At 40.5% G+C, this 24,293-nt stretch overlaps 1 protein-coding gene across 1 annotated transcript in view; it reads left to right on the forward strand.

The window, feature by feature from the left end:
- The window catches only part of myom2b (myomesin 2b), a 41,176-nt gene extending 18,705 nt beyond the window's left edge, over positions 1–22,471 (forward strand). Inside the window, exons 5-42 of the mRNA XM_086025023.1 lie at positions 1,023–1,126; positions 3,150–3,207; positions 3,348–3,502; positions 3,596–3,682; positions 4,543–4,631; positions 4,979–5,026; positions 5,250–5,414; positions 5,522–5,683; positions 6,032–6,173; positions 6,312–6,511; positions 6,866–6,919; positions 7,017–7,144; positions 7,320–7,503; positions 7,608–7,782; positions 7,928–8,049; positions 8,154–8,341; positions 8,534–8,660; positions 8,767–8,945; positions 9,459–9,573; positions 9,762–9,924; positions 10,008–10,114; positions 10,790–10,834; positions 11,142–11,278; positions 11,514–11,658; positions 12,459–12,521; positions 13,032–13,099; positions 14,458–14,571; positions 14,760–14,847; positions 16,129–16,167; positions 17,054–17,159; positions 17,892–17,958; positions 18,297–18,393; positions 19,019–19,055; positions 20,384–20,406; positions 20,501–20,556; positions 20,656–20,745; positions 21,677–21,802; positions 21,987–22,471. Coding sequence (XP_085881149.1) covers positions 1,044–1,126; positions 3,150–3,207; positions 3,348–3,502; positions 3,596–3,682; positions 4,543–4,631; positions 4,979–5,026; positions 5,250–5,414; positions 5,522–5,683; positions 6,032–6,173; positions 6,312–6,511; positions 6,866–6,919; positions 7,017–7,144; positions 7,320–7,503; positions 7,608–7,782; positions 7,928–8,049; positions 8,154–8,341; positions 8,534–8,660; positions 8,767–8,945; positions 9,459–9,573; positions 9,762–9,924; positions 10,008–10,114; positions 10,790–10,834; positions 11,142–11,278; positions 11,514–11,658; positions 12,459–12,521; positions 13,032–13,099; positions 14,458–14,571; positions 14,760–14,847; positions 16,129–16,167; positions 17,054–17,159; positions 17,892–17,958; positions 18,297–18,393; positions 19,019–19,055; positions 20,384–20,406; positions 20,501–20,556; positions 20,656–20,745; positions 21,677–21,802; positions 21,987–22,187 — 4,233 coding nt within the window. The 5' untranslated portion in view covers positions 1,023–1,043 and the 3' untranslated portion in view covers positions 22,188–22,471. The remainder of the gene's footprint in view (positions 1–1,022; positions 1,127–3,149; positions 3,208–3,347; positions 3,503–3,595; positions 3,683–4,542; positions 4,632–4,978; positions 5,027–5,249; positions 5,415–5,521; positions 5,684–6,031; positions 6,174–6,311; positions 6,512–6,865; positions 6,920–7,016; positions 7,145–7,319; positions 7,504–7,607; positions 7,783–7,927; positions 8,050–8,153; positions 8,342–8,533; positions 8,661–8,766; positions 8,946–9,458; positions 9,574–9,761; positions 9,925–10,007; positions 10,115–10,789; positions 10,835–11,141; positions 11,279–11,513; positions 11,659–12,458; positions 12,522–13,031; positions 13,100–14,457; positions 14,572–14,759; positions 14,848–16,128; positions 16,168–17,053; positions 17,160–17,891; positions 17,959–18,296; positions 18,394–19,018; positions 19,056–20,383; positions 20,407–20,500; positions 20,557–20,655; positions 20,746–21,676; positions 21,803–21,986) is intronic.
- Positions 22,472–24,293: the final 1,822 nt, after the last annotated feature.

Here is a 24,293-nt window from a genome sequence, read left to right on the forward strand (position 1 = left end):
GATTGACTAGATAAACTATTGACCTCAAGTACTCCCGTTATATCATTGCCCATTTTCAGGGGACAGTAAGGCTCTGATTTTGAGGTCAAGGGTTATGATCTAATTTTTCTGTTTGATGCTGCAGACTTGATTGACAGCTTTGGGTGATGCTAGGCGCTTAGTTAGACATGGGTGAACAAATGGCGTCTCCAAGCTGTGGTGGACATTTCAGAGATGTGGAAATAGGGCCGTCTTTTCCCGACTTATGTGTCCTTAATAGCTTTGAAGAGGTTTGAACAATATTTGGCTTTAGTCAAACACTGTATATTGCATTGCCACTGTCTTTATAATGCTAATTATCCTTTGAATTATTGGAACAATATTGATTTTTAAAGTCCATAAATGAAAAGTGAGTGTAATAGCGCTATAGCTGCCTGAATTCTGTGTTAAAAAATGGTATGTTGTTTTTCTCCCCCACTGATCCCTAATTAGAAAACAACAAACTTGTCTTTGTTTACTGGTGTGAACATGTGTGTCTGTACGGTGTCAGCTGTCATCGTAAGGCAGCCAATGTGAGCATCATGTTACTCTCTGTCTGAATGTGTGTGGCTGACTGTCTCCAAGTATCATTTTGTAGATGGTGCTAACACAATACTGGACATTTCTAAAGGTAAACATATCATAATAACCAGTAGTTGCACTACATCATACCGAGAGGGATCTCCAATATTTTGTTCACAACATTGAAGGGTAAAGTATTAGCATTACTCCTCAGAGTGCTGTTTGACAGTTGCACACCAGTGGACAAAAACTAATGAGGCCTGTAAGTGTATATTGTGCATTGCTGCCACCTCAGATTTGTCGACCATATTTTTAGTTCTGTCACCGTTAAATGACCAAATTCATCTTACACAATCCCCTGAGGTTGTCAGCCTTTATGTTCGTGTGCGTTGTTATCATTGTGCTGTGTCTTATTTCAGGCAATGGCGAGTCACATGTTGTGAGTATACAGTAGCTATATGTGTGTGTTGCTGATCCAACAGGCCAGTATCCACGGTGTCACCATGTGGGCGTTGACCAAGCGAGGGAATTACAACCATGAATACCACCATAAACAGAGCCAGTATGTGGTTAAAGAATACAGCAGGTACAGGATAGGTACTGGTTGTTATGCTAATTGTGACTAAAGCAAAGTTGTTCATGATTCTAATGATGTTTGTGTTCTTACTAATAGTAGTGCTCTAAACGTTGCCTGAAAATGAAGCCAGACTGCAACACTTGCAGTTCCTAATATCTTAAAATAGTAAGCCCAAATTATTAGGCAAACGTCAAGGCCAGGGAAATTCACTTTAACGCGGCGACGTCGCGCTTCGATTGAATAGTTTACTCTGGTCTTAATGGCATGTGACGAGTAACACAAGTCTTCTCGGGATCCTGCCTCCTGTTCGGACAGCATTCTAAACACTAAAGCTGAAAACACACTACTTTGGAGGGAATGCTTGTGTCCATTCTGACAGCCTGCATTAAGAAGAAAAAGAGATCAAGTGCTGCTTTGAGCTGTTTAATTCCAACACGCCAACTCGTTGCTGCCCAAACTCAGCTATGTCTTTTCACAGAGGGAATACAAGTGACATTTTCTGCCACATTCATTCATTGTGCCTTGAATCTCTGTTTAGGGTCTTGTGTTTGTTATTTGCTGTGAGTCACTCTACTTACCTCTTTGAAAAAAAAAAAGGCTTCCCCGTGCTCCTGACTTTTCTTGTCTCTCTTTAAAAAAAAAAAACAAAAAAAAAAACTCTTGCTATTATGCTTCATCTCAATGCTCGATTTTGCCAGATTCTCTCATGTGGTACATTTAATTCAAACTGATGTTAATGTGATATGTTTTGTCCTGAATGATTCATGGTGAAAACAGAACTTTAACTTAGAACAATAACTTTGAAGGGTCACTGATGGTGTAGTGGTACACACGTCCGAGTTGTGTTGCAGCGTAGAATCGGTTCCCGCTCAGTGACGGTGTCTGTGTGTGTGTGTGTGTGTGTGTGTGTGTGTGTGTGTGTGCGTGTGCGTGTGTGTGTGTGTGTACTATAGCTGAAGTTAAAAAAAAAAAAAATCACAACTTAAGATAGAAACTTCCCTCAGAAAAAAAGTTTCTTTTATCATCTTGTAGAGGAGTTAGGGACAAGCTATTATGGATATATTGTTGACAAAAGGGAGAGCTTCCCTGCATTCTTAGCAAGGAGAAGCTTTACATTGCTTATGTCCTATTTTATGTCTTGGTAGGGTTTTAACATCGAGGTCACACCGCTTTAAAGTCTGTAAAAATATGCTCCACTTCAAAGTCAGAGACTGTATTAGCGTCACGGTTAGCATAAAGGCTTCTTCACATCTTTAGGTGGTGCACTGCACACTAGCATTTGTGACAATACGTTGTTGAAGAAAATAGGTTTCAGGGTTTTAACAGGTCTTAAATATTAATACATACTGTATATTTGATATCTGATCCCTGATATGCAAAGTGCTGGAGTCCCGCTACGGACAACATATAAAAATTGCAACCAGTTGTTGGGGAGCTGCAAGTAGCCAAAGCGCTGTCCCTGCATGCCTCCCAGCTCAAGAGGTGCAGCATTATTTGCGATCCCCTTTCCTCTGACATCTCTCCTTGCATGCCTGCATGATCTGATTGTCTGTGGAGTGCAGCACATATTTAGGAGAGTGTGAGTTAAATGAATATAATGTGTATACAATAATAAACAAATAAAAAAAAATACCAAAGCGGTTATGTTCTTGAACTTGTGTAGAGGCAAATACAAAGTAATGATTTCCACAAAACTATTAAAAAAGTATTGTGTTATTTTTTTGGGAGCTGACCCCTTTAAAAGTGTAGGTCCAAGTTTATTTCTTTTAATTTACGAAATGAATCCCAAAGGATTTGGGGGCATTTTGCAAGGACTTTGCAAAGCACTTATACTGCTACCTACAGGACTGGCCTGGAATAGTATCAAAGTAAAAGTTTAACTTTGTATTTTTGTCAAAATTCTAATATGAAAGGTCTATCAAGGCAATTTTATGAAATACATATTTTACTAGGCTATTTGGCTAGGTCCAGTATTTTGGAATTGAATGCTAAATCTGTTCTCAAGTGATTTTACTTCGTGTCTGTTGTTTAGCTCCGAGGAGATGGTGGACAGATATGAATTTAAAACACGAGCCCACATCCAGGAAGTGGTAAGAACTCTCTCACTTCTCGTTTTTAAAATGATTTCAAATCTGCAATACATCAACCACATAAAGAGAACTGTGTGGGAAAAACACATATATGTTGTGTTGTGTTCAGTACTTATGAGTATGCTTGATTTTCCATTTAGCTGAATAGGAAGATGCCGCACAAGTACGTGCGAGAGGAGCCGACGATCAGGGGGCCATCCTTCCTGGTCAGACTCAGGTCTCACACTGTGTTTGAACACACTCCAATCAAAATTTTTTGTACTGTGCAAGGCTATCCTCTGCCTATTGTGAAATGGTGAGAAGAAAAAAACCCCATAAATCTCATGTCCTAATTCAATACCATGATAAAGTTACCATGTCTCAGTTCTGCTATTCTTTTGACTTAAAGGTATAAAGATGGTATGATCCTGGACATGTCCTCTGGAAAGTATCTAGTCGAAGCAAAAGGAGGAGTCCACTCTCTGGAGATTCCAAGGTACACTAAATAAGGATGATGTGATCAATTGTTTTGACGAACTGTTAGTAGTTTAACGAGTTCAGTAGAAATCAAACGAACACCTGAAAAGCTCTCGGCCATACTTCATAATTATTATTCAGCTGTCCGTTAAGGCAGTTGAATAATGTTGTGTGCTGGGAGCATCATGGCGCATCGTTTGGTCGAGGGAGGAGAACATAATGGCTCCCTCTTGGGAAGCTCAGCTGTTCAAGTGCTGACATCAGTGTTACATGATACTCGAGTACAGTATTCCTTCGGTCGTCACGCTCTCCTAGGATCCAATCACCTTCAGATTCTTCTCTGTATTTTACATAGTCTACTATCACACAGTTGGAGCAGATCAAAGACGCTCTCACTGGTACCCCTTGGAGGAAAAATATTCAGCCCACAGAATTGTAAAAGTAGTATTAGGTGTATTTTTTTGGGGGGGCAGAATGCCCATAATAATTATCATCAAGAGAGCATGCAGCGCCTCAACATGACAGTGCTATTATAAATCACTAAAGCAGAACAGTCCTCCTGTCTTTTTAAGACCACTGTCACGGTGCAACTGGAGCACATGTTGAACGTGCACACACACTCATCCAGAATTGGTGTACAACACTTTTGTCCAGCCTCCGCCGGTGACATCAGTAATCTTGTCAAGAATGCACAGGTCTTAACTTGCTGCCTGGGTTGGAATTCTGATGATAGCATGTATTAGGGGGGAGCCATTAAGGCACTAAGGGATGAATGTCAGCATGTACATGCCCTGCTTAGGTCCAGTTCAAATTCAAATTCCAAGTGAATGTTATACAAGTCTAATGATTATTGTCACGTTGTGTGTTTGTTTTTTGCAGATGTTCAACCGATGATACAGCCCAGTACACAGTTGTGGCTGGTAACATCCATGGCCAAGCAACAAGCCAGGCTTCTATTATTGTGAAGAGTAAATACACCAAATTTATATGGCCAGCATTTAGGCCTGCCTATTTTATGACTTCCATATTGCATTTTCATGTTTCGACTCACTACTCGAAAAAATTATTTTATTTCACTACTCGAAAAAATTATTTTATTCCATTCATCTTATTTCATCAGTCCGTTATTACTTTTGAGTCCACAAAGTGTGGTAGTAAATGCATTATCGTGAAAAATGTATGAAATGTTACGTTTTTAAATGATGCACTTCTAGCATTTCTACATCTATTTCACTAACCACCTTTTTCATATATTGCTTGATATTACTGGTTCATCATTACTTGAATGAAGAAAACGTCTTTTTCATTCTTGTAGGGTACAAGAAAGAAGATTTTTGTCCGTATGGATGGATACCTTACAATGGTATGTGCCACAATTAGCTCGTAGGAGATTATGGCAGTGGATGATGTTTTTTTTTGTATGGGTCACGGGAAAGAACAACGTTTCTAATTTGGTGATGTGAAAGCCTGTTTTATACCCGGTAATTATAATAATTGAATGCTCTTGCCATTTGCAACAGATTACCCAACTTCTTGGCATTTTACATTTGTGTGTTGTTTTTTTTTTACTCTCCTTTTTTTCTCAGTTTCAATGATTCCAAAGATCCATTTCACCAAAATCCACATTACCTTTACGGATAAATTCAGCCCGGTGTTTGCTTCTGAGGGAGATTCAGCCACTCTGACTGCCAGCATGAACCTTGAGCCCAACCTGGCCAACCTGCAACCTGAGGCACAGTGGTACAGAGATGGTAATTGGTTTCATTATTCCGTGTTGTTTCATTTTCTTTTAATTTGTCTTTTTTCTTTGTTTGCTGCTTTACTCGGTTGCATTCCTTTCTGTGTGTCTCATTTCCAGACACCCGTTTGTATGATTCGAAATGGGTAAAAATTGAAACTGGCATCGGAGTCAGCACCTTGACTCTTCCTCACCTCTACAAAGAAGATGAAGGCTTATACACACTGCGCATGGTGACAAAAGGAGGCATCGCAGAACATAGTGCATTTGTCTCTGTTGCAGGTGAGGAATGGTGAACTCATGAGTTCTCTATCAATAAGAATCTTTGCAGACATTTAGGATCATATGATGCTTCCAACCTCGTGGGAACAGTTTGGGAAAGGCTTTTTTACTGTTCCGATTGCACAAAGTAAGAGCCATGAAAGGCATGCTTGGGTGTATTTGTTTCAGAAAAACTTTGAGCCCTGACATTTAACATCACCAAACACCTTTGGGATCAACATGATCAGAATCTGAATGAAATCTCATCAAAGGAGTTGAATTTTCAATTTCCTGTTGCCCGGTGTTTACTGTTGTCAATAACGAGCATGTACAAATAATGACGAAATCACCTTGTCACTTGCTGTGTAGACGGTCCTCCCCCAGTCTCTGGTGCACCTGGTGCTCCGATGGACATCAAGATCCATGATGCCAACAGAGACTATGTCATTGTGTCATGGATGCCTTCCAATACTACCACAGAGGGTCCAATCCTGGGATACTTTGTGGACAAGTAGGAGTTGCCCTCAAATATCATACACAAAGCTAACAAGAGCTGTTCCTGATATTTTGCTTTTTTTTAAAATTTATTTTATTTCTCTATCGATCGGTTTCATTTTTATTCAAGTTTTCTTTTCATTCACCTTTTCAGAAGTGAGGTTGGCACTGAAAACTGGAATCAGTGCAACGATCAGCCTATCAAAATCTGTAAATATCCAGTGCCCGGCCTGTTTGAAGGACATTCGTACTGCTTCAGAGTCCGAGCTGTCAACGCCAAAGGAGTCAGCAAACCTTCCCGCATGTCCGAGCCCATCGCTGCACTAGACCCGACTGAGTTTGAGAGACTGCAGAGTGAGTGGCACTGGAATACTAAGATCAATGTCACATAGGAGACGTGAAAAACAATGGTCAGAGTATCAATTTATGCATAAAATTATATCACCAGTAGTGTGAAATTATGACAGTCGTATTCACAAAATATTTGCTTTAGCGGTTCTAAGTTGCTTTTCTTTCAGATGTTACAGTTAGGAATGCTTGAGTCAGGATTTTGCCATAAATGTGAAAAGTAATCCGAGAAACATATCACAACAAAGAGTTACACTCATACTGTATGTTTCCAACTATAGATGAATATAAAAATACAAAAAAGCAGACATCAGTCTGGAAATGCTGAAATTATAACCATGTTTTTTCCTATTCATGTAGCTAAAAAACTTGGAGGAAAGCTGGATGTCGTCTCTTACCATGATGAAGTTGAAGGTGTGTGTGTTTCCAGTATCATTTCTTCTTGTAAATTGCTGTTAGCGCCCTTGGTGGTGAATTTTTGCCCACTTACAAACTTTGTGTTGGTGTACAGCTGAAGGAACACCTCCAGGTTCTCCATCGGGGGTCTATGCATCAGAAACTGACAGGACTTACATTGTTCTGAGCTGGAAAGCTCCAGCAAAGTCCAGCAAGGCTCCCATGTGGTACTACATTGAAAAGGTTCGACAGTCATTTGTTTCTATTGACAACAACCTTATCAGCCCGTTGACCGCTGCTACTTTGCCTGTCTAATGTCCAATGCTCCGAAAGAACGATACGATTGTTGCATTGCATTTATGGAAAACAATTTATCCAGTAGTACACAGAGTAACAACGGCTGTCTCTTTCATTGCAGACCATGGCGGACAGCGATGCGTGGCAGCGTGTTAACACTCAGGTTCCAATTCGCTCCCCTCGCTATGCTGTCTTTAACCTGTCAGAGGGTAAACAGTACAAATTCAGAGTCATTTCTGCAAACATGTACGGAAACAGTGAGCCGTCAGAACCGAGTCGACCTATTGAAACCCAAGAACTTAAAGGTATTTAATTGTGTTCATCTTAAGCTGTCTTGTCTTTTTGTCAGCATCCGTTGCGATTGATGTGCTGATGTCTTGAATGTTGTTGCTTCGTTCTTTGGCATCAGGTGTGCCTTCAGCCCCCGGCCAGGTGATTGCAACTCGGGAAACGGACACGTCTGTCCTCATTCAGTGGGCTCCTCCAAAAGAACCCAACAATCTGATTGGCTACTACATCGACCAATGTGTGAAGGGGTCCAAAGATTGGAGCTCAGCCAACCACAAACCGCACAAGAGCACTAAGTATGTTTGCAGTAAAAATCTCGGGCAGGGCACTATATTGCTTTTCTCACAGTTGTATGATTTTAATTAGACTTGCCAGCTGCTGATTTGTGAGGAACCCATGTGATTCTCTACATGCTGCTACATGATGCTCTCTGCTTTACAGGTTTGTGGTTAGCGGTCTTACAACAGGAGAAACCTATGTGTTCCGTGTTCAGGCTATCAATGAGATTGGCCTCAGTGAGGAGTCCCAGGAGTCTGGACCTCTAACAGTCAAGGCCGCCCTCAGTTAGTATTTCCCCATTTTGCAATCAAACAACAGTTCATTCTTCGGTTTTTATTCGACATTATCGCTTGACATTTTAGAATTCATTATTACGTCATCTGTCTAGCCACGCCTTCTGCTCCGTATAAGATTGCTTTGGTGAACTGCGACGGACATTCAATGGTCCTGAACTGGAAGAAGCCCCTTCACTCCGGAGGATCACCAATTAAGGAATATTACGTCGATAAGAGACGCAGTGGAACAGAAATGTGGAGGGAGATCAATATCCCACCAATCGCCGAAAGACTTTTCAAGGTAATGTCTGCATAAAACCAAGAAAAACGAACAAAAATCCTTTTCTCTACTAATAGCAAGAAACTGTTCGTTTACATGCATAATTAAATAGATTTGGGGTATACACTCTGTTTGAGGATTGAGTGGCTTTCCCATCTTATAGGATAACAACATCTTTGACTATAGTGACAATGGCACTGCGTTCACTGACAGGTGGAGGGTTTGACAGAAGGCGCAGTCTATCAGTTCCAAGTGTACGCGGCCAATCTTATTGGCCTGGGACCGGCATCCAAACACTCAGCTGACTACACTTGCGAGGCCTGGACTATGCCTGAGCCAGGTTAGCTGATAGTGCTGTGTTTGTTCTGCATCAAAATCAAGACAGAATATACAAATGAAGTGATGATGATTTATTTTTTTTATCGATTGTGTGTGCTGTGGTACAGGCCCAGCTTATGATGTGACTTTCTGTGAGGTTAGAGATGATTCTGTGGTGCTTGAATGGCAAAAGCCAGTCTACATCGGTTCTGGACCAATCACTGGTTATTATGTGGAGTATGCTGAGAAGGGCACTAATGAATGGACTACAGCCAACGAAACAGCCACCGATCAATGCTTCCTGAAGGTGAGGATTTCTTGTGACGTGCTTTATGTTGTTGCTTTAGGAAAGTAACAATAATATTATATATAATAAATAACATTTAATACTAAGATATTAATTAACTGCATGTTAATATTTGTGATGAAATGTTCTGGTTGCTTCTATTACAGTAGTCTTGATAGTGTATTATTAGTCTTACAATTACTGATGATTGTGCTCCGTTGCTGTGACATTTACCTGTGTGACACTGGCATCTAGTGCACAAAGTTGGCAATTGCATGTTGTCTTTGAGACTTTTTTTTTTCTGCCACTTACTGAGTAACTGCCAGAGAACAATAGGAGTCATATTTTAAATACCTCCATATGCCCAATTGTCCACCTATTTCCAAAAAGTGGCTTTGTTTCTATTAAAATCGTCTAAAACCAAAAAGTGGCTTTGTTTCTATTAAAATCGTCTAAAACCAAAAAGGCCTCCCTAGAATCGTTTTCTATCTTTCCATCACCTTTCAGCAACACTTTTTTTTGTTTGTTTCCTAGGTGGCAGGCCTGAAAGAAGGCTCCACCTATGACCTCAGAGTGCGTGCTGTCAATGATTCAGGTGTAGGCATGGCCTCAATGAACTCCGACCCTGTCACTGCCAAGGCTGTGCCAGGTAAGGTCTAAACAGCCTTCAGTCCTTTTTGTTACGGTTGGCTTATGTTTCAGAGCAAAAGAAGAAAACATCCAAAGCAGAAACCCACAAAAATGTAAACACGGGCAGCTCCTGTGTTGTTGTCAGATAAGGAAAGCGCAGTCAAACTACTCCCAAAGATGGTTGTGTTTTCTTTGTGTGTAATGTAGGCTCTCAGGAGGTGTCCTGCTCTGTGGATAAGAAGACGGGTGACATTGTTTTCACATTTGAGTCGTGCCAAATGAACGCAGGCTCCGAGTTCGTATGGAAGAAAGATTATGAAGAAATCACAGATTTCACCAAAGGAGTTGAGATTAAGACTGAAGGCAACAAGTAAGATCACACACACATTGAGAACTTTAATGTTACTCAGCTGTCAGTCGTTATGTATTTCTCTCTTATGCCTTACCGCGTAGAACCCAGCTGATCTTTAAGAATGCAGATAAAGAAGACTTTGGGACCTTCTCTGTCTCTGTCACCAACACAGACGGAGTTTCATCCAGCTTTTCGATCAACCCTGATGGTACGTTTTGTTTTGGATTATCGTGTTGTCAGTTTGGTCAAACCTCATACATAAATGAGCTGCCGTCATTTCCAGTCATTTCTTCATCTCAGATGTGAAAATGATTATTTTTCATTGCTTAAATTACATTGCATTTTTACACTAGATAATTCATAGTTACCAACATCGGGTCTAAGGCACCTGTGCATAAAGTGTTACGCCAGGATGTTTGCTGCTCACGAAAATAGAGCTCACAGAGTCTGTCAAGAACCATACACCTCTTATATTATTCATGTTATAAGAAAAGTAGCTGAACCCCACACTAGCAAGCACTTGTTGATGGAGGCAAGGAAAAACTGCCTCAAAGTAAGAACACTTGAACAGAATCCAGGTTCTGCAGTTGGTTTGAGATGGTGATTGGGGAAGAAAAAAAAGGGTTGACCAGTTGGCGGAGAGATGAGAGAACACGGGCATAACAACAGCTAACAACATCACAATTTAGATAGTTTGCAATTGATACCGAACCGAAGAACAAATAATCCACACAAATCATCCATCCAATGAACAAAAATTGTGTGATTTCGATTTGAACAGCTTTTTGCGCCAGAAATAGAGAGATTTGTAGACTACTGTTTATTTTAATACATTTTAAACCGGAGCAAGGAATTCAGTACAAATAATGTCTTTGTGTTTCAGAGATGAAAAAGCTTGTGGCACGCAGCTATGACATCAGACACCCAAGTAGGTAGCTTTGGCCGAATCCTTCAATGTCTTTCATACATGTGTCTTAATAACTCATACCTGTCCACCACCCCTTCTCTACTTTTGTGTCTTGGTTCTGAACGAATTATTTTGTTGGATCCAAACACTCCTTACCTGCTTTTGCATCACCTGCCTAACCACTATTCACAGCTGCATCTTTTCTGACTCCCCTCCCCCTACGCTCCTATGAATGCTGAAAGACGCTGTCCTCGGGCCCAAGTGCCAAAGAGAGAATGAAAGGATGTTTTTTTTCATAACCTCTTTTAAATGTTGTCCTTTTTTCTAGTCATCCCACTGAAGTCAGAGTTGGCCTATAAAATTTTGGAGAGAGGCAGAATGAGGTTCTGGCTGCAGGCAGAAGAGATTTCCCCCAACGTCACCTACAAATTCTTTGTTAACGACAAGGAAATGTCTGCAGCTGATGTAAGACACAGTTTTGGTTTACGATAATAGTTTCAAAAAAGATGGAGCCAAAGTATGAAAGAAGTTGGCTCTGGGCAATGCACTATATGAGCATGATTCAGTAAGCCGCATTTTGTATGGATGCAAAATGGAAAAGGTCTCCAAGAGTTAGTCACAAATCAATTGCACCAGAGTATTGCAATATTTCAGATGTGGCTTAAAGCAGCTTTATTCTTTCAACACCTCTCTTCTGCAGTCCGTCAAAATGGGCCATGACGTGTCTACAGGCATCATTGAGTTGATCATGGACCACTTTACTGAAGAAAATGAAGGGACATACACCTGCCAGATTACAGATGGAGGCGGCAAAGCACAGAGCTCACTGGTGCTCATTGGAGATGGTAAGATATATACTGTGTGTGTGTGTGTGTGTGTGTGTGTGTGTGTGTGTGTGTGTGTGTGTGTGTGTGTGTGTGTGTGTGTGTGTGTGTGTATATATATATATATATATATATATATATATATATATATATATATATATATATATATATATATATATATATATATAATTAGTGCGCCTCATTAATACACATTGATTAGCAAAACTGAGAATCAAATGCCGTCCGTCAACAGAAAATAGCTGAAGAAGAATAACCAGCAATACGGTCGGGTCCACAAAAGCTTCGCTTTGCTCACATCACTTACTGTGGGTAGTCAGAGGTCGAGGGAAGCTCCGTGCTATTTACACAGAAGCCGCTAGCTAGCAACAATTTCGTCTACTAATGCGCCAAAACACATTGTACAGTCATCATTCAGTGTTCGTCATCTGCGTGGCAGTGAATAAGCTGCATTTCAGACAAGTATCGTACTTCAGAAGGGATGATGAGAAATGACTGAGAAGTCATGCTAAAGGCTAAGCTAACCTATGATTGACACCGCAGAGCTTGGGAGATCAATTACATTTTTCACAGATGTCTGGATGGAACCGCATTAAAGCGGAGAACATCCAACTTTGAAGAGCAAAATAGCAGGACGATTAAGAAGCTTTTTGCTATTTTTCTCATGTAATATATGTGCCTTATAAAGGTTGGGAAGCTGCTCTAAATTTCTCCACATTAAAGGAATGTATAGAAATTCCTGCCGGCTAATTGAAATTATTCTGTGTGTGCGTGTGTACATGCATTTGCGTGTGTATATGTAGCTTTCAAGGCTGCGCTGGCTGAAGCTGAATACCAGAAGAGAGAGTACATCAGAGTCAAGGAGGGTAAGAAACACGCGTTCTATTAACGCCATGTGTCACTTAGACTAAAGCTGGCTGCAATCTATTTGCCAGGAGGAGGTTTACTCATTTAATTCATATAGAAGACGTAAACCAGCATACAGACTTCAAATGAAAGCTAAAAGCAGAACTTTGATTTGATTCCCCTGATGTAAATTCATGGAACATCATACCCTGTATTAAGTACACATATTTTGCTAATGAGATCTAACCTAAAAGCCGATTCTATTACTATGTCACCATTTTCTACATCACAGAAAAAACCTGACCGTTCATATATTTTACAGCTCCAATGTACAGTTGTGCCTAATGTTGTGACCAGCATTTACGGACGCCCGCACTTTTAATATTAGAGAAAAGTATGCACACAAAGATGTGAAATTACTGCTAAATTATTCATACGCCTGTTCCTGCAGTAGAGGCAATAAAAGTCCACAAGTAGTTAAACATAATTACGTTTCATCTGTGTTTTGGCGTCCCATTGCTCTCCAACAGGCCCCCACTTCAGCGAGTTCTTGTCCCTTCACGTGGGAGATGACTGCTCAGTCACACTCGTGTGCAAGGTAAATGCAGCCAAACTCAATTATTGAACATTTGCACTCGAAACAAACAGAAGGCTCACTTATCTCTAATTAGCCATTCGGCTCGGAGCGGGTACAGGAAATAATGGTATTTAATGTTAACCACCAGTTAGAGACTAACCGAAATGAGGCTGCTGAGATTTTGCCTTTGTGAGTAATGTGAAAAAAAAAAGTTTGAAAGAGTGCGTGCACGTGAGGAGAAACTCTGCAAGTACTGCATGAGCTACTTGTCAAGCTGCCACCATCCTGCAAACAAGGGGTCGTTGTTTGTGATTAGTTCGGGAGCCCTACGTTATTTAGGGCGATTAACAGCAGGCCACAATCCTGTATGGCGAACAGACAGCCTTTTTCATCCTGGAGAGCCAAATGCCCAAAGTGACTCTTAATGAACATATAGTGAACTTAAATACGCTTGGTACATTTGCAATAATCATTGAGTTATACAGTCTAAAGTTGGCTACATTCAAAGCATCAGGAACAGATTTATGTATGAATTATATTAGTGCTTCTACCCACTATACATTTTCAACGGGAGTCAGTGTAACAATTAAAGGTTTAAATTGTTCTGAAGGAAGATAAGGTACCGTACTCCACATCGGAAGTGACTTAAGAATTGTGGCTTAATGGAAGCAATAGAGAACATTAGACTTGTGATCAAACATTTACAAGCTGTTAAAAAAAAAACAACAAAAGAGAACAAATCGGCTTCTTTATTAGCTCTAAATACGCTTTTATTGTTAAGTATTGAGTTAAAAATCAATTGTTCATTCTTGTCTCAGTGGAGTTCCCCCCTTACAGAATTATAATGAATGCAATAAAAGAAAATTCAGTAAGATTGGGCCTGCAGCTATGAGCGAAACAACTTCACAGTCAAACCAGCTTCAATCAAATCCTTGAGGTATCGATTGTTGACAATTCTTTATTAGCATGTCAACATATGTACGGTAAGCATTCTAGAGATTTGGCTAAAAGTGTTCGCTCTGACAACACTAACAAAGCTTGGATGCAGACAGACTAACTTCGCCAGCCTGGGAGAGCTCATGACATTCAGTCTCCACCTTTGTGTGTTGTAACTATAAAACCATATTACATTATTTACAACCAAAACTTTGATATTGTCACACACCAAATGTTGTTTTCTTCCTATTGTTTTTGATTGACGAGCTAAGCCTGAATAATGCTAGCTGGCCTGGTCCCCTGCACCACTTCAAGACGAAACTTGCTCTGCAACATCATCCGAATGATCAAATTCCACATTTACTGATCAAAAATTGACATGGGGCCCATGAACACGCTGAACACTGCGTGTTGCTGTTCTGTATGTTGTGTTTGCTTTGTAGGTTGCCAACTTGAAGAAAGACTCTGAGTTCCACTGGTTCAGAGAAGAAACTGAAATAATTCCTGATGTGAAGCCTGACCTGGTATCAGGAGTCTGTAAACTGGCAATTAAACTGGTAAGTTCTTGTCGTTCCTGTTGATATTCAAATCTTTCACTCAAAACAATGGTACTGCTACTGGAAAGCCTACCCAGTGTACATAGCTATAGTTCATGAATTAATGAAATTAGTTTAGGTTTTGTACATTTTAAAAGCGATAAATAAATGTTGTCTGTCGTTATCTGATTCCTACGTCTTTTCTCCAGTTTTCTCTGAAAACATCAGGTCTTTACAAGGCCACCATCAGCGACGATAGAGGAAAGGATATGAGCCAAATTGACGTTTCCGGAAAAGGTAAACAAGCTGAATTACTTACGAAATTGATTGATGAGGGCAAAAATCAAGAAGAAATCACAAAATATGTTAAATCTAGTTTTCTCATTAAAACATGGACCAAGGACAGAACATGTTTGCAATGTAAGCACCACAACTTTATTTTAAGCCACCAAATTTCAAATCCTGTGACATTTCACAATAGTGTAATAATAGATAATAATAGCTTATTTTCCCAGAGGCCTGGATTTACTTCCAAGAAATACTATTTACTGTTTTGTATTACTGTTGCTATTACAACTTCACACATTTCTAAAATTTAAAATTCTCTACTGTCACTGGCCACTTAATTAAGTACACCTGCATAAATTAATGAAATTCCAGAGGGGTGCAATTTTACAACACGGTGCCTTGAGATGCGAGTGACCTGACTTTCAGCTTTTTCAGATATGAGCCGACATTGGGACAATTTTTTGCTTTGACTTGTGAGCAAAAGATACGAGAACTGAATGGTGTTAGTGAACTCAACTCAACACACTTCACAACGAGCAGCAATTTGGAAGATAGCAAACAATTCCGAACTTTTTCCCATTTGGAGTCTTCTGTCAAACTAAACGTAAAACAAAGAGAATGACACCTTGTGTATTTACATCAACCACATAACTTTGCCAGTTTGATGGCTTAATGCTAACACATAATGATACACGTCATAGAGAGGCTAACAAATAGCATCGGTGTTGTGGCATTGTAACTCTTCTAGCAATGAATGTTGACCATAAAAGGTGGCGCCACACATATAGACAAATAATATAACAATTCTCAAATTCTCTTTATTCCACTGAAAAGATTATCAGGATTATAGAAAATTACTGCCTCTTACTGAAGAGCTATGACTGTCTCCATATCTCCAAATAACTGTTTTATACTGCGCCCAGGTGGCCAAAATATACACACCACTGTGCACAGTGTCCATTGAACTGAAGCAAAAAAGGTGGCAAAAATAGTTTAATTTCTTAAATTCCATTTAATTATGCCATAACTGTAAAAGTGGGATGGACTAAAATCCACTTCCGCCCTTGCTTAGTCCGTCCCTTTTTTTAAAACTTGTTGCCCCCTGTCCTCCATCCCAAAAATGGTCATCCGTCCGGGACGGAGGGACGGACCGTTCCGCCACCGGGATGGAATGCCCAGTCTGTAAATGACCAATTGTAATTAAAGCCTTTTTGTTCAGTCTTAGCTCTAGTATATAAACAGCAGCCCTGTGACTTTACATCCGCTTCATTTGTGTGTCTTATTTTGCAGTTTTTGAAGAGGCCATTAACCAGATCACCCGACTGGCTGGTAGGTGTCGTCCTGCTTCACACACACTCTGTACTGTATTATAATGTTGGGCTTGGCAGTTATATTGACATTGAAACGTGATTCCCATTTTGCGTTCTCACAATCATAAAATCAATATAATTGAAGAAAAGTAATAAGTGTCATACGGTGGCGGGTTTGTACACAAGTTGATGAAGCATTGCCAAAAGTCCCCGAATGCACCTGCGGGGCTGTGTTCCTTGCAGCAAGCGTGTGACAAATGTTGTTCTGCCATCCCTGAGCGTGTTTATCTGTTTAATGACACCCCAGTTGGAGTTGGCCGTAAAACTAAAAACACAACAGAAAGAATGACATACCTTCTATATTTAAAACCGATTTTAATTATTTCTAATTTATCATCTAGTTGTTCATTTAAGTTATATCTGAAATTGAGTTTTGGTAGTTGGCTAAATACAAATTTTAGCAATCAATGAATGATCATGTCTATTAATCGTGATTTCAATATCAATGAAAATAAGTGTGGCCAGTATTTTCCATAATCGCCCAGCCCGAGCGTGATAAATAGAAAACACACAAAACTCAACACGCTATTATACTTGAATTACTTGTCACACACCCTCATCTTCTTTTGAAGCTTTATTCATATGTAGACTACAATTTAAAAAAAAAAAAAAAAGATGCTCATACTAATACTTCATTATCGGAGGGTCAAGAGAGAGGAAAAAAAGAAACGTGATCCTTTAGTCATGCAGCTCTTGATGCGTGAAGACTGAAATTGAATTACACTCCCCTGATGTTGGTTGAAAGGTGCCTGGTGACTGTCACCAGTCCAAAAGTGGCTGTGTGATTTTTTTTTTTCCAAAGTGACCCGCGTGCAACCCTCTCCCACCTCTATCATCACCCTCAGGAGTGAGTGCGCATGAGTTGGCGATCCACTGCACAGCCACCGGCATTCAGCTGCAGTGTCCCATGAAGTATTACACTTCAGAGATGAACATCGTCTGGTACCATGGGTAAGGCGCCATTTCGGTGTACACCTCTCACCGCTAAGCCCCTGACTGCAATTACCGCTTCCCTCTATGACCAAAAAAAATAATGAAAACAGAGCGTGCTAAGTGCAGGGGGAGAGGTGATTATTTTAAGCCTGCCTACAAGTACATGAGGAGCGCAAAGCACCTTGTTTGGCTTCTCCTCTCAAGTCGAGGCAAAAACAATGTGCTTTGGGACGGCTGTTGCAAGTGCTTTCATTGGCCATGTTATTGGAGCAAAATTGGCCTGTTTTGTAACAAAAAAAACAAAAAAAAACACAAGCTGTTATTTTCCATGAAGAAGCGCAGACGTTTCTGCACTCAAAAGCACTCCACGGGGCCCTAAAGAGTGAAATGCGCAAACAGGTGTAAAGACAACATGCAGGCAGACGGCTAGAGGGGACGGTAAAGAATAAAGAGGGAGGAAGTCAGGGTGACACGGGTTAACGCAGGCTTTTGAGGTGATTTAATTATTCATAGAACACAAATTACGGAGATGGGATTTGTAACCTCTGCTCGCGCCTTCTGTGAATGCACATGAGCCAGTGACGGATAGCAAGGGGAAGAGGAATTGGTCTCCCTAAGTGTAACATTAGGCTGCCGTGTAAACATGGTTTTCCATTACCTCAAAAGTAGGCAGTACACATTCTCATAGAAACAATAATTGCATACTTGTGCACAGCCTAATAATCTCCCCCTGCCCGTGTCTCTCAACAGTGACAAAAAACTCTGTCATAGTGACAAGATTGTGATAGGAGGAACGCCCGCTATGGCAACAATGGAGGTATTACATTTTCTGTATTTTGGTGCATCCAAAAGTCATTTGCATGAGTGCAGAGGTGATAGCACGCCGACCTCTAAAAAGAATGAAAGTGATTTGGAAGAGATCACTAAATAGTAAGAATTAAAAACATCTTCGTGTCCATTAAAGTTAATGAAAAGAATGATATCTTCTTTTTTTTTTTTTTTTTACCCTGTGCCAGAGAGTGTCATAATTGTAATTACCTTTCTGATGAAATAAGCATGAGTTATCGGCGTGCGTGTATAATTTGTGTGCCGGGCACGGATGAAATGATGGCCTTAGTGTTGACAAGTGGCTGAATGAACTTACTGATGTAAAAGGTCATCGAGCCAACTGAGAGGGACAAAGGGAAGTACTCCATCGTGATCACCGACCCTGAAGACTCACACAAGCGCACGCTGGACCTCAGTGGTGAAGGTCAGTACTTTGTGTCACGTGTCAGCCTCACAACACATTTGTGGCGGTGAATTTGAAAAACTCTCTCAAAATTATTTAAAGAGGAAGTCAACTCAAACATGCGTGTACGTGTATTTCAAGAATATGTTCTATGCAAGCCCACTGGTTGAAACAAGGTATTCTGATGAATATTGTGTTTGTGGAATAAGAGTTAATCCACTCGTTTTTAGCCATCTCTGGGGCGGCCATTTTTTCACTTCTGCCGACTGAAAATGACATCGCAACTACTCGGGGCTCAGGTCATGACCAATCACGGCTGACCTGTTTTCTGAGGCTGAGCCGTGATTGGTCGTTCCCTGAGACCTGGGTAGTTGTGATGTCATTTTCAGTCGACAGAAATGGCAAAATGGCCGCCCCCTGAGATGGCTAAAAACGGATGGATTTTGCTGCTTAACTTATATTCCACAAACGCAAAATTAATCAGAATGCCGTGTTTCAACTAGTGGGCCTGCTGGGAACATATTCTTGAAAAAAGTATGTTTGGGTTGATAGAGTTGTTGTGAAAGAACACACAAGGGCTGAGTGTAACTTATTATATCATTTACTTGTACATTTTAAGTGATAACATTTGTTCTTTCTTTGACAGTTTATGACAAAGCATACGCTGAGTTCCAGAAACTCAAGTAAGTCTTCAACCTCAAATCCATACCATTGCATGGTCTTAAAAACACATATCTCCATTTTTTTTTTTCATTTTTGTATTTTTATGTTTACGCATTACAGACATTGCATTAAAGTGAAAATTAAAAAAGTTTCCAAAATTGGAGATAAGTGTTTTTCACAGGACAGCGACGACATGTTCTGTGACAAGGTGACACTCTCGCATCAGTATAATAACAATATAAACCACAGCTTGTGGTTTACCAATTTGGGTTTGATTCATCAACAAGCTCTATTTGAAAATGACAAAAAAAAAAAACAACAAAAAAAAAAATCTAGTCCAAGTCCAACAGCTTGACTGTGACACACAAGGTACACGCTGCATTTTGAACATCCATTAGGAAGAATCAAATGGTGCTCAAAACAATAATCACGGAAAGCACAGTGGAAACCACCCAAATCCCTTTTCTAATTAACATTCAATGAGGGGCATTCAAGCGCGACATTTTACCTACACGCTGGAGCAAGTGCCACCCTGCTGGCTGCTTATTGAGTGTCAGGATGGGACAAGGAGAGCAGAGTTCCCCGAGCCATCTGGTTCTGAGGCTGACCTCTCACCCAACCTGCTGCTTTAATTGGCCTCTTCCAATTATTATCAAAAGAAAAACAGCTTCCCATTTAAGTATTGGAGAAAAGCACAATCTAATTGTGGTTTGGCTATTTGACTAATATATCCTGCGGCCATCCATCTGAGTACTTTTTCCGACCCAAGCATGTAGTGGATCATTTAATTTGGCCAATGGCCATAAAGGGAGACGAAATGGAACCAACTTCTCCTTTCTAGAATGACAACAATCTGTGTTATCCCCGGTCGCCGTTTTGGATCATTGGTCGAAACTTACAGCCAGTGGCGACAACGATATCAGCGTCTCATTTGACCTCTGCCGCACAAAAAGGTCTTTCAAAATCACGAGGACTCCTTTTCCACATAAGGATGATGTTGATGTTTTAAATTCATTTACAAAATTAGGATCAGCAGTCGATCCGACTAAAATCATGTGCAGTAGCCAGTATTCTGAATCCTGACTTTGCTATATTGAATTGGATATCCGTAAATTGTATAAGATTGTTGCCTGGACGTGGGTAGTGCTTTGACATAATAAAACGAAACAGGAACGATCTCATCTATGTTGATTCGATTGTGTCAGCTGATATTCAAAATGATCATTTCTGATTTTAGAACAGCAGTTGGAAGTTGAATATTTTTGACGAGTTTGCTGTTGTTTAATTTTGTTTGATGGCATTTTTGAAGTAAAACAAAGAGCCTAAACCTTTCTGATTTTGTCTTTAGGGCTTTAGCTTATGCTGAAAAGAGTGAGTGTCCATCTTTTCTTTCTGTTCAAGTAATGTCCTTTAAACAATAATGAAGTTTGCTAAATGGGCAATATTATTATTTTTTTTTTTGCAGACCGCGGGAAAGTGATTGGAGGTCTGCCTGACGTCGTCACCATTATGGAAAAGAAGGTAACGTTTGAGTGAGCGTGACGGTGGCATTTGTGTGTGCATGCACTCTTAGCGTATTAGTCGGATTACGTTAATAAAGCTTCATGTGTATGCCACTAGACGCTGAGTTTAACGTGCACAGTGTGCGGGGACCCCAAACCTCAAGTCTCCTGGCTAAAGAATGGAGTAGAGGTCGAGCGTGATGATCAGGTAAACTAATACATGGAGAAATAAATGAGCAGAAATTCCACTTCCACGCACGGCCTGTCAACCATGAAAGCAACATCTTCCTTTTCCCTTGCGTCGGTCCGTTAAATAATTCAAACGGTTGGCTGCTGTCTTTTGTTGTGAAGATATTATTATTATTATTATTATTATTATTATTGGCGCTTCATTTTCGGCTGTTTCAATCCTGTTTTGATATCTTCAAGCACGTTATGAAGGTATCATTTCAAGACCAGAATATGAGATGTTAAAATCACAACCGAATGCATTTCAGGCTCCACCGTCTACCTGGCGGTGAGGTCGACAATACGAGCCTGTTCAAACCAAACAAAAATAAAGCCACCGTTGCTTAAGTCATCGAGTACACTGTACATCTAATGAGTGTTCCCAGTCAGTCAGGGAAAGGTTCTTTCTGCATTATCAGCATCCCAGTGGCTCCTGACGCCTTTGAAGATTTAAGTTAAAGCAACGGCGGAGAAGGTCCGCGAGGAATATATGTTTCGAAAGCTTGCCCTTGTCTTTATTCAATCCCTCACCTGCTAACAATGCATCTAAAACGAGAAGTGATGTCCTTGGTAACGTCTGACAAACCTCAGGGGTGCCTCGGCTCAACACAGATACCACCAAGGCTTTTGAAGCAAAGTACTGGGGAAAACAAATAGGAAAACACATTTATACAGTAGGATGGATACAGAAAGTGCTTACGTGTTGACCAAAGCAGTTATGTTTCTAAGTTTGAAAATCACTATGAGTGAGAACTCAGATAGCGGCGATATTGATATCTGACGATGGTTTATTGATGCGCGCCGTGCACAAATATCACCAGAAATACAGTTCAACTTTATTTTGTTTTTCATTTGAGGGGCAGAATAAAGATCCCAAATTGACACTTCCAACATTTGTTTCCATGTTTCAGTACGTGGTCTTGCTCGACCAAGGCAAGTTTGCCAGTCTTACAATCAAAGGCATTTCCATGGAGGATTCCAGCAAATATTCCATGATTGTCCAGAACAAATATGGAGGGGAATCCGTGGATATTGTGGTGAGTGTTGCTGTACCCCAAATCACTGGATTTATCCGATTTTTTTCTATTCCAGCCTAATGATGAGATATTTTGTGATTTAGTGCTGTGATATATATTATTATATTATCTTGTTTGAAACTGCCAGCTTGAAAATTGACATTTATTTTTTTTGCTCACATTTCTTCTCCAAATCTCTCTTTAGGTCTGCGTGTACCGCCAAGGTGAGAAAATCCCCGAGGCTAAGCCAACCGTGACAGTTAAAACAATTATCCCTCCCAAACTGCCCATTGAAATGCCTCAAACGATGACCCAACCGCCCCCCTCCGCTACTAGCCCCACCCCTAGCAGGGTTGCACCTGGAAGAGGAGTGAAGAGTCCCACCCCAACTCGAAGGAGGTTTTAAATCATTTCACAAACACATCGGCAAACCGGTGCTCATTTCTTGAAATTAACCACAGCAAATACTGTGACATTAATTAGAGAGTTGAAAAATCTGTCATTAAAAAAAATTGACCAGGTGTGATAATTTAGAAAATATGAACATTGAAAATAACGCTTGTGTGGGATGTTTCAAATTAGGAAAAAAACCAAATGATTCAGCTAAAAAAAAAAAAAAAAAAATCATCTCACAGGACAGCATGATTTGATTCCAAGCAACCAGAATAGAACTGAAACTTGAATACCAAATGTGTCCTGTTTTAATTAAAACTGCAAGCTATCCAAGTCCACACTCACGTCAAAAGGTTTCCAACGCAATTTCCTTTCATGTTATGCAATCGTCTGAGGAAAAAGAAAATCACATTGTGATGTTTTGCATGTGCCTTGCGAAATATTTCTTAATATCCCCTCTCACATGCTTCCTGACCACCACTTTGAAGATGGGCCAAGTCGAGGCGTTGCGGAGGCAGACTGCATGGGTTCACATTGTCCGCAGGGAGGGCTGACTGTGCACATGATCAATGGCTTGGCTCGCACTCACAATCACCAGACATGTTTTATACATGGAGCGTGTCAGGATGTTGATGCATAACTTTGTCACCAATGTGTCATCGTGGGCTCTGCTACACCTACAAAGATGCCTTTTTACACTTTGTCATGACCTCGCTTCTACATTCGACGAAGGACATGACAGGACGGGAAGAAATGGGTCACGACCACTTACCTATTCAAGCTTGTCATATGCAAATACAGTTTACCGCACACCTTCGGCACAGTGTGATATTGGGCTTTAACATCAGCTGGCTGTCAGGAAATGAGCGCACAGGAGTAGCACCTTCAAAAGGGCATGCTGACTTGAAGGGTGAAAGTATGAGAATATGTGAGACAAAATATCCATGGGGTTCTTCGTTAAGTACATCTAATGGGATCCAATACAAGAGCTTTTTCAGAAAGTGGGTTCTTTCGAAGATGATAATGCTCAGGTTTGAAGGACCGAATGCTGCGAAACAACACACATCATTCATTATGAAATCATTAAATAGAAATTAGTAGGACGGATAGAGCAAGCAGAATTACACAAAAAATATGAAACTGATTTACATAAAAAAAAATGTGGAGGAGCCCATCGACCAATCAAGGGGCAGTTTGCAAAAAAAACCAAACAAACAAACAAAAAAAAACATTTTTAATCATAATTATTGAAACTGTCAGTATGACCTGACAGTACTACATAAGTGAAATGGTCTGTAAAAAAAAAAATCAGACCGCTCTGTCCTTGTACCTCTAGTTTGATTTTTAAAAGAAACCAACACAACACATCAGTTAGTACTTGACCCAGTTAGCGACGTTTACAGGGACGGACGAAAACCCACTTCCCTCCTTACTTAGTCCGTCCTTTTAAAACAAACTTCTCGTCCTCCGTTCCCAAAACGGGCGTCTGTCCGGGACGGACTCCCTGAGACAGAATGCCCATCTCCGGTAATGACAGTATACTACAAAATCAAGTTGTGTAGTTTACAAGCTCATTAGTCCATAATAGTTAGCGATCCTTTTGTTTATTATCATTCATAGCATTATGATTGTTGAGTCCCATTAGACTTTGCAGGTGTTCCTAATAGTGTGGCTGTTGAGTGCACAGCCCGTGCCTTTACTGTGGTCATCAGTCAGTGACTGTTGAAAAAGAAGGCAGCTGTGCAATATAAGGTCCACTTAGAAGCTGCTGCTCAAGCGCAGGAAGAAGGGAAGGTCTCACTGATGAAAAGATGGCTGATGAGATTTGTGCTTCATTACAACTGATGAGAAGAGAGAGCAACAGAGAAGGATGAGAATGGCGCAGAATTGAACCTTCGTGTGTTTCCTGCACGCTGCTAATAAAAGATGAGTGATAGCGCTTCGCTGCTAGTCGGAGATGCTTTGAGAGTGAGAGAGTGACAAAATGGCAGGTGACGGCGAGCGAGGTTTTGTGTGTCTGCCCGTGGTCTGAGAGGAGCCCAGTGATCAACACTGTGAGATGTGTTGATTTGTATACTGTGTGCGTAACGCAAAAAGACGAGGAAAAGCAGACTTGCAT

Source organism: Filicampus tigris, chromosome 3, assembly GCF_054856515.1.
Source record: "Filicampus tigris isolate MCC_2025a chromosome 3, RoL_Ftig_1.0, whole genome shotgun sequence".
Taxonomy (NCBI): Eukaryota; Metazoa; Chordata; class Actinopteri; order Syngnathiformes; family Syngnathidae; genus Filicampus; species Filicampus tigris.